We start from the raw sequence: 21,318 nt of genomic DNA on the forward strand, positions 1-21,318 counted from the left end.
TTTGTCATAAAAACTCTTAAGAGTGATTACTCCTTTGTTATCTTGAAGTGTTTTTGAAGTATCAAACTAAGATTAAATCACAAAACCATATATATTTGAAGATTTTATTCAAAGCTTGTCAGATTTCCAGTTAAAGACAGATTTGCTTGGAGACTGGCTAATATCAGAATCACTGAAATTATTTTCCTAAATTAAGGGTTGAACAAGGACTATTTTTCCTAATAATTTATCTTCTTCCTTCTTATTTGGTGTCATTTCCTAAAACAGCCTCTGTTAGGTGATGCCTTGATATTTTTTCCGTTGAGCTATTGTTCACTGTATTCCTTCTTTTTAATTTTTGCCACGGTCAAAAAAAATAAAATGTTAATGAAATGCCGTATTTTCTACTCTGTGAGAGGTAAACATGGACAGATGCTTCAGTTTATGAAAGTCTAATTAATAACTGTCTTTCTAAAAAGTTTTATATATTTTATGAGATGTCTTACACATCTTTTTCAAATTTATTTATAGATATTTTCTTTTTCTTTTGGCCGTGCCACCCAAAGGATGTGGGATATAGTTCCCCGACTAGGGATTGGAAGCACAGAGTCTTAACCACTGGACCCCCAAAGGAAGTCCGACATTTTCTATTTTTGATACTATTCTAAAAGACATCTTTAAAAAGCTCATTTGGGACTTTATTGGTGGCGCAGTAGTTAAGAAACCACCTGCCAATGCAGGGGACACAAGTTCAGTCCCTGGTCCGGGAAGATCCCACATGCGGCGGAGCAACTAAGCCTGTGTGCCACAACTACTGAGCCTGTGCTCTAGAGCCCGTGAGCCACAACTACTGAGCCTACGTGCCACAGCTACTGAAGCCCACGCACCTAGAGCCTGTGCTCCACAACAAGAGTAGACACCGTGATGAGAAGCCCATGCGCCAAAGGGAAGAGTAGCTCCCGTTCCCCTCAACTAAAGAAAGCCAACACGCAGCAACGAAGACCCAACACAGCCAAAAATAGATATAAATAAAATGACACCTTCTTTAAAACAACAACAACAACAACTGAACCTACCTCTGTTTGATTGAGGCTAGAGTTTGGAACTCGTGGGGCATGGTGGCTCAGAGCAGAGAGACAAACAAGTATGAGGTGTAGTGCTCCAATTTCCAATGCCATCCTCCGCAGAAGCACACCATCGTCAGTCGTCAAAGGTGTAGTGCTAAACAAGCTACGAAGGACATGGAAAGGAAGGGTTGGGAGCACATTGGCTGATGGAGATTGCAGGATATGACCTAGATTAAAAGGAGAAGAGAACTCAAAATTAAAAATATTTAAAAACACAATAAGGAACAACACACAAGCTCACAAATTTATAATGGCAATGTAATATAAAATTATTTCATTATACTTATTAGAAAGCAACCACAAAATAATATCAGAAATAGTGATATCTTAATCTTTAATATTAAAGTGTCTAGAAAAGCTCAGTAAGAAGACATCAGATACATAAACTCCAAAAGAAAGTTGAAATATACTCATATGATAAAAGTTACAGACTGTCAAAATTATTATAATCTAGAATTTAAGCAAAAACTAACAACTAAAAAAGAAGCATTAAAAGTTTCTTACAAGAGTATGAAAGTAACTGCTTGCCTTGGAAGTAGTTTCAACCACGAATGCAAGAGTGTAACAATTTTGTTTTGTTTGCAATAAAGTTTTGTGCTATGTTCTAGCTAGGGAGGAGCCTTAAATGTAAAAAAACAAAACAAACAAACACCCACTCCTAAATGAATGGGAGATGAGACTACTGTAAAAAGGTATGTCAGAATTATGCTTTTTAATAAACATTCATTGTATATTCACTAGAAATAGTTTGAAATGACCTAAAGACAATTCTTTTTCCTTTTTAGTGTTACACCTACTATCTCATAATAGAGTCCTAAAATACTGTGGTTCTTATCCCTCTAGGTACTTAAAAAATCAGATGAAGCAATTAGAAATTCCCGATCTATTAAAATAAGTATATACAATTTATATATGAAACCAAACAAGCAGGACTTATTTAGTATATAGACACTGTAATTTAATAACAATTATTACAAAAATATTTAAAATTATGTCAACATTTTTGAAGAATTCCATCAATATGAAAATACAAAAGAAAAAGTCCATGCAATGAATATTCAACAGCTTCAGTTATAGGATTCACGAATAAATTCATATAATTTTATTGGATTATATATACTTCGTTGTACAGGGTTTAAAAGTGTATACTTTCTAAATGGCATGTGAAAGATATCACCTCTAATCAAAACCACATGAGTTTAAAGTAAGATTAAAAAATACTAATTATCAAATGTAATGGTAATTGAAGAATTAGAAGTAAACCAAATGAAAATGTACTTGCTAGGCTACCCTATGATTTTTCTTTGTTTCTTCTATTAACACAACTGCCAGCCCAATGGAAATAATCACCATAGCTTTCTATTATTATTCTCTATTATTATTATATTATGAAATAGACTATCATATAGTATATTGTTATAATATTTTCTTCATTCTGTTCTCTTTTTTTTTGCGGTACGGGCCCAGCCCCTCTGCGGCACGTGGGATCTTCCCGGACCGGGGCACGAACCCGTGTCCCCTGCATTGGCAGGCAGACTCCCAACCACTGCACCACCAGGGAAGCCCCATTCTTTTCTCTTTAATCTAAATATTGCTACCAGATTCACTGAAGAATTCTTTAAAAAGATTCTCATCATATCACTACTTCACTTAACATATTTTAATAAATTTTAATTACTATTTGGAATAAAATCTGAAGTTCTTAAGAAGCCTTTCCATGATCTGTTATCAATAACAACTTTTTAAATGAGTTCTCAGTCCTGCTTTATGCAAATTTCATCAGCCAACTTATCCCCTCTCATATGAGCATATAAACACTGCTCAAATCATTCCTTCCTTCTGAAATAACCATTCTCAACCTACATTGACAATTTCCTTCAAGGCCCCACTAAAAACTACAATGCTGTTTTATTCACATTGCTGGGTAGTAAGGAAATGATCTCACACTTGTAAGCCTCCATAATACTGTACTTCTCTCAAGGCTTTTATAACTTGCTAAGTCTATATGTGTATATACATCCCTCATTGCTATTACTGGAACACATTAGCTACTTGATGGCAGGATCTAAATACCTGCTTCATCTTTAAATGCCTCCAACGGTGCCCAGCAGTTTTGTAAGCACTCAATATATAACTTTTGAATGAATAAAGAAGTGAAAATGAAGCTTCTTTAGGATTTATTATATCTATTATTGGAACTAAGTTGCCAATAAGAAATTATCTAGTAGCTAAACTATGAAATAAATAAATGATGAATAATAGGTAATGATCTGAGTAATTTTACACAACCTACCTACATTAAATTTCATTAATAACACTAAACACTTACTTCCTTCTCCATCATCTGTCACTCCCAAAACCAAGCGAAGAAGGCACTGGGCATGTTTTCTTTCTTTTAGTAGCACTTCAGCATAGCCCGGAAGACGAAGAAATAATCCAAAAGCAGCCAAAGAATGGGCAGGTATGGGAGACATGGTCTGTACTGCTGACTTGATAGGTGGAGGTTCAGCAGCAATGGTTTCTGGTGCTTCATAAACTAATTCCCCTGATTGTTCAATAGTCACCCATTCAAACTGATCACTATCCTTTGGTTTCTCCTGAGTGGTAGATGTTACAACTGGAGCACTCACCTAAAGAAAAAACAATTTTGTTCGGCTATTTGTATGTTTCAACATCAGATTCAAACTAAAGACTTGAATTCAAATGATCTCCTTAAAATATAAGAATATAAAAATCAATAAAGGATGTAGAACTGATCACTTTGGTGTATACCTGAAACTAACACCTTGTTAACCAACTATACTCCAATATAAAATAAATTTTTTAAAAAAAATCAGTAAAAGGACATGTTTTTTAAAATGAGTTACATGATACCATGAGTATGGTGGTGTCTGCCAAGTATCTCTACTCTAAAAATGACTATTTTCTCCTTTGGAATTAGTTAAGTATCTGTAGACAGGTTCTTTGAGACTATATAAATACCCTGTTTTGCACTAAACTTTGATCATTAGAGTTAGCATTTTTATGCTGTGTGAAATAATAATTATTACAGTGGTTGCCAAATGGTGATTTTCTAATTCTACCATTCCTGCTACATTAGTTGGCACTGAACTGTTCACAAAAACGTTTCCTTCTTCTCCATCTATTTATTCATTCATTTATTTATATCCGTATGGATTCTAATTTTACTCTATAAGTTATAATCTGTTACTATCATTTTATCTGATGCCCAAGGAGAATCAGATTTGGTCAGTGGAACCCCCTTAAAGCAGGCTTCTGTATCTAGGCTCATCTTGTACATTCTCTGCCCCAATCCTAGAATTTTTCCAAGGGGCACTGGTTTTAGTGGAAACGGTATTTTAAGAAGAAGATATGGTATATAGGAATGTACACACTGCTGGGGGTAGTCTGATTGCATGCCCTATAAGCAAACAAGTCTAGGAAAAAATATATAGAAACATGTATATCTGTGACTAAATATATAGACAAAATTTCTAGCCTGTACTCTTCCATATGCCATGGTCATGAAAAACAAAGGTAACAGAATTGTTACAGATTACAGGAGACTGAAGAGACAACTGAATGCAATATATGATCCTGAACTGAATCTCTGACGATTACCTCCCTCAAATCATGCAAAAGAAATTGAATTTTTTTCCTTTTGCCCTTGAGAACATTAGTGGGACAACTGGCAAAATGTGAATAAGATCTGATCACTGACTTATTTTACTGTTAACCACAGGTAACATTTTCTTATTTCTTTGCACGTCTGGTAATCTTTCTATTATACACCGTACATTGTTGATGAGATGTTGTAGTAACTCTTAGTTCTATAATCACACTCTGCAATGTGTTCAGTTTTATTTTAGAAAATAGTTAAATTACTGGTAGGTCACCTTGAGGCCTTCTGTAAATTTATTAGGAGAGTCTATTTTGGTTTTGCTCTTATTTCTCAAGTGAATCCCTGATTACCGGGATGCCATCTATACTCTTAATGTGTGACTCATTTTCAATTCCAATAGAAAAGCCAAGATTTTTACCTCTAACTTGGAAGGAACAGAACTGCAAATTGTCTCCTCCATGCTGGAGAGACGCTGAAATCTCTGGACAGCTCTTTCACCCTTCTAGTTTTCCCTCAAGAAACCTATGTATCCGTAATTCAGGAGCCAGCTATTGTTGTGCAGAAATTAATGTGCAGAAATTCATGTGCAGAATTCCTGGAGCTCCCCCATCTGTGGCTCCCTCCTTTCTGAATTCCTCCCCTTTTAATTTCCAGCCAGGATGGAAGAACCAAACTCCTCTGTAGCTTTTGCATGAGTTCTACCATCCTACCCCACAGAGCCTGAGGAGTACTCTCAGGAGAAAAGTCACGTAGACACTAATCTCACCCAATGTGGTTCCATTCTTTTTGTGTTTAAATCCTCTTCAATATGTGCCTACTTTTAGTCGCTCTCCAGAGCCTTTCAACATTTTTTTTTTAAACAGTCTGTCCAGAGTTTATATATACAGGAGAGTTAATCCTACACCTGTTATTCTGTTTTACCAATTTACCTTTTATTGAAAGAGTAGTAATGTTGAGGGAAATGTACAAAATTTTCTTCACTGGGTGTAAAATTCTAGGATGGCAGATTCTTTTTCTCTTTACATTTCAAAGATGTAATTCCCTGGCTCCCAAGGTTTCTGATGAAAGGTTAGTTGTCAGTGTTATTGTTACTGTTTTGAAAAGAAATGAGTTGACTGCTTTTTTGGCTGGTTTTAAGCTCTTCTCTTATTTTTGTTTTAAGCAGTTTATCATAATGTTCTTAAATATGAATATCCTGCTTGGGGTTTACAGAGCTTCTTGAATTTTGGATTGAGGTTTTATATCAGTTCTGGAAATTTTCTTCCTTTCTGTACTGTTTCTGTCCCTGTTTCAATCCACTCTTTTTCTGCAACCATAAATTCACATCAGAATTTTTCACTTCTAGCTACAAGTCCATATAGCTCTTATGTTCTTTTCATTCCTTATACATTCCATGCTTCAGTTTGGATGATTTCTTTTGACGCATCTTCTCTATCACTAATTTTGTAATCTTTAGTGTTTAATCTGTAGAAAAATCCATCTAACAGTTTTCTTAATATGAAGTATTAGAAATTCCCAACCCATTCTACAAGACGGTATTACCCTGATACCAAAATGAGACAAAAACATCCTAAGAAAGTACAGACTAAAATCTGTATTCATTTCCTATATGGTAAGCTATAACACATCACCACAAACTTACTTAAAACAACACAAATTTGTTATACTGAAGATCTAGAGGTCAGAAATCCAAAGAGAGTCTTAGGGAGCTAGAATCAAAGCTTTTGATCCTAAATATCAAGTGTTCCTTCTGGAGACTCTCAGGGAGTGTGGGTTCCTTGTGTTTTCCAGCTTCTAGAGGCTATTCACATTCCTTGGCTTTTGGCCGCTTCATTTGAACCTCTGCTTCCACAGTCACATCTCCTCCTTTGACTTTGCTACCCTTGTCACACAACTTTCTCTATTCTTGGCTTCTGTTTAGATGGCTGAGGGGATCCATGAATAATATGACTGATCTCTTCAAATAGCACTCTGTGTGACTGAATGCACTAGCATCTTGATTTTTCTGAGGCACCAGCAAAGGTTGAACAGCCACATCTTTGGCTTTTTCTCCAGAGCATGCTTTTCTGACAGCAAATCTCTAATTTTAGCATCTTTTGCAATCTGGATAGACTGAGAATTTCTCAAATTGTCAAGTGATAGTTGCTTGTTGCTCAACAGTTCTTTCCTCTCACATTTTACTATTAGCACCAAGAAGAAAACAGGTAACTTCACACTCGGGTTGGAAATTCAACTAAATATCCAAGTTCATCACTTACAAGTACTGCCTTCCACATTCAGGACATAAATATGCTAGGATTTCTACCAATAAAAGACAGGGATATCCTTTCCTCCAGTTTCCAATAACATGTTCCTCATTTCTTTCTAAGCTGCACCATTAGTACTTTTAACATCCATATTTCTACCAACAGTCTGCTTAAGCCAATTTAGGTATTCTCTATGATACACAGGTTCTCTCTACTGTGATCCTCACTTTCATCTGGGCCCTCACTGGTAAAGGCTTTCCATCCATAGTTCTACTAGTCACCTGTTCAAGGCAATCTAGACCTCTTTTTATCATGCTCCTCAAAATTCTTCCACACTCTGACAACTACCCAATTCTAAAGCCACTTCCACCTTTTAGGTATTTATTATAGTAGCACCCAATTTCCACTCAATATAATAAAGCACACTGAATACTGAATTAGGGAAGTCATTTTCATTGAACAACAATAATCTTGAGAATGTCGAAGTTTTTTCCATTTCAAACTTTTGGCTGTATCATTACATTTTCTAGGAAGAAATAAAATTTTACTCATATTTTTCTGTGACAGTCATCTTATATCATGGTTATATTATCTTAAAATAAAAATAGCATAAGCTCTTTGAATAGCAGGTTAAGTAATAACCATTTACTGAATAGGTATTATTGTGGATTGAACTGTATCCTCCCAAAGATATGCTCAGGTCTTAACCCCCAATACCTGTGAATGTGACCTTATTTGGAAATAGGGTCTTTGCAGATGTAATCAATTAAGAGATGAGGTCATAATGGCTTAGGGTGGACCCTAAATCCAATGACAGTGTTGTTATAAGGAGAGGGAGATACAGAGACACACAGATACACAAAAGGAAGATGGCCATGTGAAAAGGCAGGCAGAAACTGGAGTGATGCCGCTACAGACTAATGAATGCCATTAACTGCCAGCAATAACCAGAAGCTAAGAAGAGGCAAGGAAGGATAATCTCCTAGAGCCATCAGTGACCATGGCTCTGGTGACACCTTGATTTCAGACTTACAGCCTCCTGAGCTGTAAGAAAATTAAATTTCGGTTGTTTTAAGCCACCCAGTTTGTGACACTTTGTCACCACGGCCCTAAGAAACTAATGCAAGCATACACACACACATACACACACACACACCCCCCCAAGTACACACACACACACACACACACTCCAAGTAGATAAAATTAGAGAGAATAATTCCCCTACCTCAATCAACAGAAATAAAGAACTTGGTGTTTACAACTCTTCACGCATCACACTCCCCCCTCATTAATAGCAGAACATCAAAAGTACACACCTCAATGACAGTAACATCAATGAACAGGGGAAGAGGTTAAATTAATGTTTTAAAAACTACTTAAATGGAAATGGCACTTAAAAAGGAATAAAAGTTAAGCCAAAAGACATAGTGTATTTGGGTAGAAGCATACACTACTATTTCACTCTCCCATTTCCAGTAATATCCGTAATTAATATCACACCTTAGGAAGCACAGAAACAAAAATGTTACAGTGTGATGACCATGAAATCAAAGTAATGCTACAGTGTGATGCCCCTGGCAAATCTGCCTGGTCTTCAACATTTCTTTACCAAATTAATTCTTACACAGCTCCATATAGGCTGAGCTTTGAAAGGTTTATACACTACTCAAAGACTTTAAGGGAAACGGTACTTCCAAATGTTAACTTAAACACAAACCAGAAAACAGAAGGTCTTTCCCATGGAATGATATAATTATTTAGAATCTTATCTTACCTGTTGAATTACTTCTGGATATAGCATGGGTAGTCTTTCTGCAATAAGAGCCAGTCCACCCATTCCTGCAAAAACTTGTAATGGTGACTGAATGGGACAGGTTTCAAGTAAGGATTCATCCAGTATCCCATCCATACATTCATCACTTGGAGTGAGAGCCTCATCGTCGGGACAGCTACCAAGTAAATCTCCATGATCTAGAAGAATAATCGCAAATAACAGCTAAGAGAGGGTCTATTTTTATAATACTTTTTCATTTACAAAGCAAATACTGTTGTCATCTCTCTACTCAACAAAAGAGCATAATTATCTTAAGTTATTCAGATACAGCTATTTTAGGCTAGATGCTACAAACACATTTAGATAACTTCTGATGTTGCTTCCTACAGCCTTACTACTCGAAGTATATGGTCCATGGACTTAGTAAGCATCAGTATCAGCCTGAGAGCTTCTGAAATGTAGACTCTCAGGTCCCATCCTAGACTGTGTAGGAATCTGCATTTTTATAATGTTCTAGGTGATTTACAAGCATACTGAAGTTTGAGAAGTACTGTCCTTTAGGGCAAATAAGTAAAACATCAGAGACTCCAGAAAATATTAATGTATGTGCATGTTATGCTCTAAAGTATCCAATTAGGAAAAACTGAATAATGACAAAGACTTTTCTTACTGAAAACTGAAAATTATACCATATTGGTTAACTTCAAATCACTCACAGAGAAAAACCAAAAGTTTAGGTTCACACATAACCAGACCCTACGAACATTAAAACAGACAAATGATCCTGCTGAAAATCTGGGCAAAGAAAATGTACTAAAATTTATTAAAGAGTACAAAAGGCTAATAATTGAATCTTTCATCATGAGAAAGACTGACAATAAATAAGATGACACCATATCCACACTATGAAAATCATTGCTTAAATACCATTTATAGTAGTGAAAAATCAGAAACAATCAGATTCCTTCAACAACTGTGAAACAGATAAATTATTATATTAATTATATATTAAAAATAGGCAATAAAACGCACAATTATAAATATTTAATTGAATATATAAAAATAAAAAGGTAAGAAAATGTATGATCCCACTTTTGTTTAAGGTAAAAAATGTTTATGAACACAAAATATCACTCAATATAAATTATCAATAAATTGGAAATTCTAAATTGGGGTTCTCACTTTGATTATAACATTATGAACAATTCACATGGCTCATGCAGAAATAATATTTTTAAAAATCAGGGAATTCCTTGGTGGCCCAGTGGTTAGGACTCCATGCTTTCACTGCTGAGGGCCCAGGATCGATCCCTGGTCGGGGAACTAAGATCCTGCAAGCCACACAGTGTGGCCAAAGGAAAAAAAAAATTAAAGCAGAAATTAAAGCATATGGGCCCATAAAATAAGTGATGCTACTCAAGGAATTAACATTAATTTCCAATGGAAATAATGGCAATTTTCTATATTTACAGATAACTCAGTCATAAAGAAAGAAAAGGATCTCAAGTTGATGTAACAAAAATGTACATTAAGTCATCAGCTATACAAATCCCTGCCTGCTCAGATTACAGACTGCAATTTTAAAGAAATATCATATACATACCTTTCTCAGGGTGCAGTCTTTTAAAAGAATCTGTTTTTGACAGACTTGGGTCTGTGATGACTCTAGAACCCAATTTAACTGTCAGATCTATTGAACGGTAACCTTGAGGAAGTTTTCGGTCATACAGCAGAGTTAAAAGTTGGGCAAGCGTCATTTCAGCTGGCAACGGCTGGCCTAAAAATGACATAACTAAGTTAAACCTGGAATCCGAGAGGGAGACATTTACTTGATTCCGTTTACTCAATTACTTAATGCTTTTACTAAGTTAAATTACAGGTAAGAGTTTGATTCTGACACCAATTTCAAAGCAATTTAAAAACTGCCCACAGAATGTTTACAAAACTCAAATTTACTTCTGACATATGTGAACAAAAATATCTATACAAAGTGTTATTAATCAGTTGCTAACCAAATCCCACCAACATCTTCTGAGAGCCACAGTGAATAGAAAAAAAAGAAACATTCCCATAAATCTGGGATTGGCAAATCTTTTCCATAAAAGGCCAGATAAAAAATATTTTAAGCTATGGAGGCCATATGGTCTCTGCTGCAACCTACTAACTCTACTGTAGCATGAAAACAGCTATGGACAATACATAACTGAATGGGCATAGCTGTATTCCTATAAAAATGTTTTTACAAAAAGAAGCATCCGGTCCACCTGCGGTAGTTTACTGACCTCTGCTTTAAATCAACAATGTAAAGCTAAGAAGTAAAATCCAGTCAAAGTTAGCTGGCAATTTGATTATAATGATACAGCACAAAAATGCAGATAAAATGGTTATCACCTTGACCAACGGAAAGTATACTGGTCAAAGAATATGTTTAGGTAGAGAGGAAGCTTAACTATCAGGGCTACATCTAAGAATTCCACAGCTAGAACTAATTCTTTAAAATTAGCCTCACACTGCATCCTACATAACTTGTTATGAACACACAAAAATATTCATTTTACTGATCATTTTATGGCACATTCATAAGAAAATTCAGGAAGCAAGTAAAGTGTAAAAATGCAACATTATAGTGTTAAAAGGGGTACGAAATAGGTTACTCCTTTTTTGTTCTCACTTCTTTTGGAGGGAACTATATGGACAAAGTTTCACTAAATTATTTATCTCATCAATAGCACCTGATTACACATCTGATTTGTACACTTGTAAGATTACTAAAATTTCTTATATGTTTTATCACTGTGAACACTACCAGCTAAGAGTTTGTGGAACAGGTGAAACACAGGGACAGTGATTATTTTGTTGGCAGCCTCTGCTCCTGAGGAAGCACTTCCTGTTTTATCGGGCATTGTCCTCCCTCTCCTGGATGGTGGGCGAGGTGGTGTAGATGACACAGCACGTTTAGATTGGGATTTCAGCCCTAAAAGAAAAAAAATCACCAAGATTTTATATAGCCAACACACTCATGAAGTAAAAGTGTATTCCTACAATATATTACTAAAGCGCCACACTCCTAACGCCAAAAGGTAGAAATATTTCTTCTCATTACATATCTATTCTCTTGATTCTACCTGTCATGTATTATACTCCATGAATAACTGGCTGCATGTGTAACTATTTTCCAAGAAAGTATAAATTAACTCCTATACTCTCTGAGATACATATAGATGACCATCCATTTACTAGAATGTAGTTTTGTGCAAATATGTACAGAAAATCTTGTGTTCTTAATTTTTCTCTGAGATAGGATGGATTAAACCAATACACAGGTCTGCTATTTGAGGAGTAAGGTAATCTAGGCTGAGCTTTCTCTTCTGAACTAAGAATTCTGTTAAAGAAAATATCCTCCAAAATTATCACTTATCATGGTCATTTTTTCTTCTTCCTGCATCTAACAGTAAAAACTCATTTTTCAACCAATTTTCTTTGGATGATTTTTATTTTCTAATTTTATGTAATAAGCACAATATCATAAGTAAAACTAGTGAATACTTTTTCATTTTTAAAAAAAAGGAGGTTACAGGGACTTCCCTGGTGGTCCAGTGATTGAGAATCCTCTTTCCAATGCAGGGGATGCAGGTTCAATCCCTGGTCGGGGAAGTAAGATCCCACATGCCACGGGGCAACTAAGCCTGCGTGCTACAACTAGAGAGAAGCCCACGCATCGCAACTAAGACCCGATGCAGCAATCAATCAATCAATCAATAAATAGGAGGTTACAGAAAAATTCCTTAACACTTAGTGAACTTCTAAGAGTATAATTCCCAGTACGCTGTCAAACTGAAACAAAATATCTATTTACACATGCTGAGTATCTGATTAAAATATACTAAGCTCAAAATAAGTTTAATAATTCCAGTGCCAAAAAGTAATGGATTTCTGGTGCAATAATTGTGTATTTAATATTAAGACATCATTATGCCAGCTTTCTGCATTAATACTTTTTATTACATGAAGCTCCTGTAAATATAAATTGTTACATTTTACAGAAACCCAAACAAAATCAAGATCATAAAAAAAAAAAAGCAAGCAAGCATACCTGAAGCAACAACAACACTGTAATTGTCCTGAAATCCATTTTCTGCCTTAACTTTTTCCTTCTCTTCATGGTTTTTCTTTTCTTTGTCATCTTTTTGTTCATTAATTAGTTTAGCAGTGATACTTGGTGTATCTGTAAGAAATTTTTATGCAAAATACACTGCTTTTCAAAATGGTTAAGAAGGGAAGCAATAAATATCTGGGGGACGTTTACACGAGATTATTATTATCACTAATACAAAGGCAATGTAAATGGTCTGGAAGGAATGTTGTTAAGGAAAATCTGACATTCAATTCTCATTATCAACGAAAGGAACTCATCACTCTCCTTAGGCCAGGATATTTAAATTCCAATCTCTAGAAAATATTATGTATTACAATAGTCTACCTCTAGAGGAAGTTTTGAAAACCATTATCAAGAGCATTTGCTTTACTGTAGGCATAGTTCAATATGCTTGCCACGTAACATCAATTTCAGTCCTCACAACATGCAAACCAAGGAAGAATATTATTTTCAAAATAGGGTAAACAGCCTTATTAGCAAGGTTACTCATACAACCTGCAAAGGGCAATATGGAATTCAAGCTCAGGACTCCTCCTAATGCATTACATTAGACTTCTATTTTAGTCTACAAATAGGAGTATAAAGGAACAAATGTAAGTAACAGAGGTTTCTGGTTTTGTTGTTTTTATTTGGTTAAGAAGCTTAGATGAAGTGATATATTTTACAAGTACTTTAAGAATGAATACTGGGCTTCCCTGGTGGCGCAGTGGTTGAGAGCCCGCCTGCCGATGCAGGGGACACGGGTTCGTGCCCCGTTCTGGGAAGATCCCACATGCCACAGAGCGGCGGGGCCCGTGAGCCATGGCCGCTAAGCCTGCGCGTCTGGAGCCTGTGCTCCGCAACAGGAGAGGCCACAACAGTGAGAGGCCCGCATACCGCAAAAAAAAAAAAAAAAGAATGAATACTAAAGACCTTCATAGATAGTTACTACTCTGAAATCATATTTTCTTTCATGCTTTTGAATATGGCATGCTATTATAAATCATGAAATAAATGATGTCCATACAGTGATCTTATTTAACCATTAAGAAGCTCAAAAAGCTGGATGAACTGTTCTGACATTAAGAATGTTTTTCACTAAATGGATATGACTGATACAGGCTCTCTTTTTACTTTTCTAACTTAACACAGTTATGATCCAGTGCTTTATTATAATGTTAAGGTGAAATGATCAAGTGATAAAACAGAATCTTTTGTATTATTTCCTATTTTGTAGCTTTCTTTGAATATCTGAAAATATCCCTGTGATCTCAATTTCTAGAACCTCTTCTAAACTACAGATTGCCTTTAGACCATTTCTATTTTTGTGAAATTAAAAAAAAAATTAAACACTGTTAATACAGCAGCTCCCCCTTATCCATGGTTTCATTTTCTGTGGTTTCAGTTACTTGCAGTCTGAGGATATTAAATGAAAAATTCCAGAAATAATTAACTCATAGGTTTTAAATTGCTTGCTGTTCTGACTATAATGACGAAATCTCACTGGATCCATCCCACTTGGAATTCCCAACCATGTCATCGTCTGCTCTGACATTCAGTCATGGATGTCAGTCGTCATGGCTAGATAACCCAGGATCACCCAAAGCAGATGATCCCTCTTCTGTTCCTCCTTTGGATGTATTGTTAGAAGGTCAAAAGTAACCTAAGCCTATGTTCCCAATGCCTATGTCATTCACCTCACTTCATCTCATCACGTAGGCATTTTATCATCTCTCATCATCACAAGAAGGAGGGTGAGACAGTACAGTAAGATTATTTTGAAAAAGAGAGACCACATTACCTAACTTTTATTACAGTATATTAGGTAATTGTTCTATTTTATTATTAGTTATTCTTGTTGATCTCTTACTGTGGGCACAGTAAGAGATTAACATATATATCATATTTATCATAGATATGTATGGATGAGAAAAAACATAGTATATACAGGGTTCGCTACTGTCTGTGGTTTCAAGCATCAACTGGGGGTCCTGGAATGTATCCCCTGCAGATAAAGGGGGACTACTGTAATAAATACATAATGCAACAATACATTTTACTTTCTCAGAAAAACAAGCAAGTAACCCCAAATGGCAAAAAGAGTTACACAAGTCAGAGGGAAATATTTAAGTAATAAAAAATTCACACAATCATAGTTCATTAGGTGATAAGAATTTATATTCTTTATTTTTATATTACTTCGTTATCTAAGACTCCTAACTAAATAAAAATAACAAAACAAGAATATATATAGTGTTATCTCAATAAATGCCATTCAAACACTAAAAGGTATCACTGAGAAAGACTTTGCTCAATTTACTGCTTAAAATTGTTCTGGTTTGGATTTCCACCTGTGGCCAAAATGAAATAACAAAGACCAGATTACTGTCCTACCTGAAATAACTAAAAATTAGGAAAATATATGAAATAAAGTTTTCAGATACTGGGCATCAGGAAGGCAGGACAGTGATTCCTGGGTGAATGGAAACAAATGAAGTAAGCACTAGGATTGCACCAGCTTATTTCCCGCAATTTCCCAGACCACAGCTCAGCACAACCGAGGCATCACTCAAGGTGAAGATACAGAGATGGGAGTCCAGGAAGACAAAGGCAGGTTTGGCTGCAGTTCACAGGGCACAGTGCCAACGAGGAGAGATCTGCACAGAGAGTGAGCCCCAGTGATCTATAGAGGGTCTCCTCTAATCTGGAATGCATACTGACAGGCATTACACACAAGGAAACCACCTAAAGGGCAAGGAAAATATTTTAAAAAGTAGCAAGCAGGGACTCCCCTGGTGGTCCAGTGGTAAAGAATCCACCTTGTGGGCTTCCGTGGTGGCGCAGCGGTTAAGAATCTGCCTGCCAATGCGGGAGACGCAGGTTCCTTGGTCTGGGAGGATCCCAAATGCCACGGAGCAACTGAGCCCATGTGCCACAACTGCTGAGGCTGCGCTCTGGAGCCCGCGAGCCACAACTACTGAAGCCCGCGTGCCTAGAGCCTGTGCTCCGCAACAAGAGAAGGCACCACAATGAGAAGCCCGCGCACTGCAACGAGGAGTGGCCCCCACTTACCGCAACTAGAGAAAGCCCGTGTGCAGCAGCGAATACCCAACGCAGCCAAATATAAATAAATAAATAAATTAAAAAAAAAAAAAAAGAGTCCACCTTGCAAGGCAGGGAACGCTGGTTCAATCCCTGGTCGGGGAATTAAGATCTCACATGCCGTGGGGCAACTAAGCCCGTGCGCCACAACTACTGAGCTCGCGGGCCACAGAGTCCACGCGCCCTGAAGCCCGCAAGCCACAACTAGAGAGAAAACCCGCACAGCACAACTAGAGAGAAGCCCGCACGCCACAACGAAGAGCCCGTGTGCTGCAAAGAAAGATCCTGCACGCCGCAACTAAGACCCAACACAGCCAAAAAATAAATAAATAAAATAAATCAATATTTTAAAAAAAAAAAAAAGTAGCAAGGGGATGAATCCCAGGTTCTAAAATGAGGGCTGGAATACTTAGTATTCCCAATGCCTAGTGAATTTCGAACAGAATTATCAGAAGAGTATAACCTCAGCAGTGGGGCCAAATTAACCCCAGACCTCTCTTTTCAAATGTGGTACTGTGCTTCTATTCCAATACAGTACCTCCTTAAAAGTAAGTCCAGTAAAATTAAAACATTAGTTCCTTAGTCTCACCAGACACATTCTATATGCTTAAAAGCTACTGCACTAGATAGTATAGGATTATAAAATATTACCATCATCACAGTAAGTTCTGCTCTAAATTAACAGCTGCTCTGGTCCCACCTAATAAAGCTTATTAAAAGCTGGTCCTAAAAGTAACGTTCTGCTTTTAAGTAACATAACTACATCTCAGAAAGAAATAAAAAAAATTTATTAGAATACAAAAATATCCACCACCCAGAAAAGTAAAAATCACATTGTCTAGCAACCAACGAAATTTTCTAGGCAAATTAAAAAAGCAGGGGCTTCCCTGGTGGCGGAGTGGTTGAGAGTCCGCCTGCTGATGCAGGGGATGCGGGTTCGTGCCCCAGTCCGGGAAGATCCCACATGCTGCGGAGTGGCTGGGCCCGTGAGCCATGGCTGCTGAGCCTGCGCGTCTGGGGCCTTTGCTCCGCGACGGGAGAGGCCACAACAGTGAGAGGCCCGCGTACCACACACACACAAAAAAGCAGTAACACACAATCCACAATGAAAAAAAAAATCTACATAAACAGATCAATATATTCAAGACACTAGGGACTTCCCTGGCAGTGGTTAAGGCTCCGTGCTTCCACTCCACAGGGCATGGAATCAATCCCTGGTCAGGGAACTAAGATCCCGTGGGCCGAGCGGTGCGACCAAAGCAAACAAACAAAAAACAAAAAATCAAGACACTAGAAGAAAGCTTGTACACTTTAAATAAAGAGAAGGACATATATAGAAAAGAACCCGATATAACTTCCAGCAGATTAGATACTGAAGTCAATTTGAAGATAGAACAATATAAATTATCAAAAATTTTAGAGCGGACGAGGGAAAGATGGTGGAAGAGTAAGACGCGGAGATCACCTTCCTCCCCACAAATACACCAGAAATACATCTACACGTGGAACGACTCCTACAGAACACCTACTGAACGCTGGCAGAAGACCTCAGACCTCCCAAAAGGCAAGAAACTCCCCCACGTACATGGGTAGGGCAAAAGAAAAAAGAATAAACAGAGACAAAAGGATAGGGACAGGACCTGCACCAGTGGGAGGGAGCTGTGAAGGAGGAAAGGTTTCCACATACTAGGAAGCCCCTTCGCGGGCGGAGACTGCAGCTGGCAGAGGGGGAAAGCTTCGGAGCCGCGGAGGAGAGCGCAGCAACAGGGGTGCAGAGGGCAAAGCGGAGAGATTCCCACACAGAGGATCAGTGCCGAGCGGCACTCACCAGCCCGAGAGGATTGTCTGCTCACCCGCCGGGGCGGGTGGCGGTGGGAGCTGAGGCTCGGTTTTCGGTCGCAGCGCAGGGAGAGAACTGGAGTTGGCAACGTGAACACAGCCAGTAGGGGGTTAGTGCACCACGGCTAGCCGGCCGGGAAAAGTCTGGACCTGCCGAAGAGGCAAGAGACTTTTTCTTGCCTCTTTGTTTCCTGGTGCGAGAGGAGAGGGGATTAAAAGCGCTGCTTAAAGGAGCTCCAGAGACGGGCGTGAGCCGCGGCTAAAAGCACGGACCCCAGAGGCGGGCATGAGACGCTAAGGCTGCTGCTGCTGCCACGAAGAAGTCTGTATGCGAGCAGAGGTCACTATCCACACCTCCCTTCCGGGGAGGCTGTGCAGCCCGCCACTGCCAGGGTCCCAGAATTCAGGGACAACTTCCCCGGGAGAACGCACGGCGCGCCTCAGGCTGGTGCAATGTTACGCTGCCGCCGCAGGCTCGCCGCGCACTCCATGCCCCTCTCTCCCTCTGGCCTGAGTGAGCCAGAGTCCCCAAAGCAGCTGCTCTTTTAACCCCGTCCTGTTTGAGCGAAGAACAGACGCCCTCCAGCGACCTACACGCAGAGGCAGGGCCAAATCCAAAGCTGAGCCCCGGGAGCTGTGCGAACAAAGAAGAGAAAGGGAAATCTCTCCCAGCAGCCTCAGAAGCAGCGGATTAAAGCTCCACAATCAACTCGATATACCCTGCATCTGTGGAATACCTGAACAGACAACCAATCATCCCAAATTAAGGAGGTGGACTGAGAGCAAGATTTATGATTTTTTCCCCTTTTCCTCTTTTTGTGAGTGTGTATGTGCATGCTTCTGTGTGAGATTTTGTCTGTATAGCTTTGCTTCCACCATTTGTCCGAGGGTTCTATCCGTGCGTTATTTTTTTCTTTAAAAACATTTTTTTCTTAATAATTATTCTTTATTTTAATAACTTTATTTTATCTTACTTTATTTTATTTTATCTTCTTTCTTTCCTTCCCTCCCTCCCTCCCTCCTTCCCTCCTTCCTTCCTTCCTTTCTTTCTTTCTTTCTCTCCCATTTATTCTCAGCCGTGTGGATTAAAGGCTCTTGGTGCTGCAGCCAGGAGTCAGTGCTGTGCCTCTGAGGTGGGAGAGCCAACTTCAAGACACTGGTCCACAAGAGACCTCCCACCTCCACCAATATTAAACAGCGAAAATCTCCCAGAGATCTCCATCTCAACACCAGCACCGAGCTTCACTCAACAACCAGCACGCTACAGTGCTGGACACCCTATGCCAAACAACTAGCAAGACAAGAACACAACCCTACACATTAGCAGAGAGGCTGCCTAAAATCATAGTAAGTCCACAGACACCCCAAAACACACCACCAGACGTGGACCTGCCCACCAGAAAGACAAGATCCAGCCTCATCCCCCAGAACACAGGCACTAGTCCCCTCCACCAGGAAGCCTACACAACCCACTGAACCAACCTTAGCCTCTGGGGACAGACACCAAAAGCAACGGGAACTACAAACCTGCAGCCTGCAAAAAGGAGACCCCAAACACAGTAAGATAAGCAAAATGAGAAGACAGAAAAATACACAGCAGATGAAGGAGCAAGATAAAAACCCACCAGACCTAACAAATGAGGAGGAAATAGGCAGTCTACCTGAAAAAGAATTCAGAATAATGATAGTAAAGATGATCCAAAATCTTGGAAATAGAATAGACAAAATGCAAGAAACATTTAACAAGGACATAGAAGAACTAAAGATGAAACAAGCAACGATGAACAACACAATAAACGAAATTAAAAATACTCTAGATGGGATCAATAGCAGAATAACTGAGGCAGAAGAACAGATAAGTGACCTGGAAGATAAAATAGTGGAAATAATTACTGCAGAGCAGAACAAAGAAGAAAGAATGAAAAGAACTGAGGACAGTCTCAGAGACCTCTGGGACAACATTAAACGCACCAATATTTGAATTACAGGGGATCCAGAAGAAGAAGAGAAAAAGAAAGGGACTGAGAAAACATTTGAAGAGATTATAGTTGAAAACTTACGTAAGATGGGAAAGGAAATAGTTAATTAAGTCCAGGAAGCACAAAGAGTCCCATACAGGATAAATCCAAGGAGAAATATGCCAAGACATATTAATCAAACTGTCAAAAATTAAATACAAAGAAAACATATTAAAAGCAGCAAGGGAAAAAAAACAAATAACACACAAGGGAATCCCCATAAGGTTAACAGCTAATCTTTCAGCAGAAACTTTGCAAGCCAGAAGGGACTGGCAGGACATATAAAGTGATGAAGGAGAAAAACCTACAACCAAGATTACTCTACCCAGCAATGATCTCATTCAGATTTGATGGAGAAATTAAAACCTTTACAGACAAGCAAAAGCTGAGAAGTTCAACACCACCAAACCAGCTTTACAACAAATCCTAAAGGAACTTCTCTAGGCAAGAAACACAAGAGAAGGAAAAGACCTACAATAACGAACCCAAAACAATTAAGAAAATGGGACTAGGAACATACATATCGATAATTACCTTAAATGTAAATGACTAAATGCTCCCACCAAAAGACACAGATTGGCTGAATGGATACAAAAACAAGACCGATGTATATGCTGTCTACAAGAGACCCACTTCAGACCTAGAGACACATACAGACTGAAAGTAAGGGAACGGAAAAAGATATTCCATGCAAATGGAAACCAAAAGAAAGCTGGAGTAGCAATTCTCGTATCAGACAAAACAGACTTTAAAATAAAGACTATTAGAAGAGACAAAGAAGGACACTACATAATGATCAAGGGATCGATCCAAGAAGAAGATATAACAATTGTAAATACTTATGCCCCCATAATAGGAGCACCTCAATACATAAGGCAAATACTAACAGCCATAAAAGGGGAAATCGACAGGAACACATTCATGGTAGGGGACTTTAACACCCCATTTTCACCAATGGACAGATCATCCAAAATGAAAATAAATAAGGAAACACAAGGTTTAAATGATACATTAAACAAGATGGACTTAATTGATATTTATAGGACATTCCATCCAAAAACAACAGAATACACATTTTTCTCAAGTGCTCATGGAACATTCTCCAGGATAGATCATATCTTGGGTCACAAATCAAGCCTTGGTAAATTTAAGAAAATTGAAATTGTATCAAGTATCTTTTCCGACCACAATGCTATGAGACTAGACATCAATTACAGGAAAAGATCTGTAAAAAATACAAACACATGGAGGCTAAACAATACATTACTTAATAACGAAGTGATCACTGAAGAAATCAAAGAGGAAATAAAAAAATACCTAGAAACAAATGACAATGGAGACACGACGACCCAAAACTTATGAGATTCAGCAAAAGCAGTTCTAAGAGGGAAGTTTATAGCAATACATCCTACCTTGAGAAACAGGAAACATCTCGAATAAACAACCTAACCTTGCACCTAAAGCAATTAGAGAAAG

At 38.1% G+C, this 21,318-nt stretch overlaps 1 protein-coding gene across 1 annotated transcript in view; it reads right to left on the bottom strand.

Moving 5' to 3' along the window:
- Positions 1-21,318, bottom strand: part of BIRC6 (baculoviral IAP repeat containing 6) — a 236,889-nt gene that overhangs the window by 65,075 nt on the left and 150,496 nt on the right. Inside the window, 6 exon segments of the mRNA XM_070046835.1 lie at positions 1,056-1,273; positions 3,436-3,736; positions 8,749-8,945; positions 10,352-10,525; positions 11,555-11,722; positions 12,842-12,973. Coding sequence (XP_069902936.1) covers positions 1,056-1,273; positions 3,436-3,736; positions 8,749-8,945; positions 10,352-10,525; positions 11,555-11,722; positions 12,842-12,973 — 1,190 coding nt within the window.

The sequence above is a fragment of the Globicephala melas genome, chromosome 12 (assembly GCF_963455315.2).
Source record: "Globicephala melas chromosome 12, mGloMel1.2, whole genome shotgun sequence".
Classification (NCBI taxonomy): Eukaryota; Metazoa; Chordata; class Mammalia; order Artiodactyla; family Delphinidae; genus Globicephala; species Globicephala melas.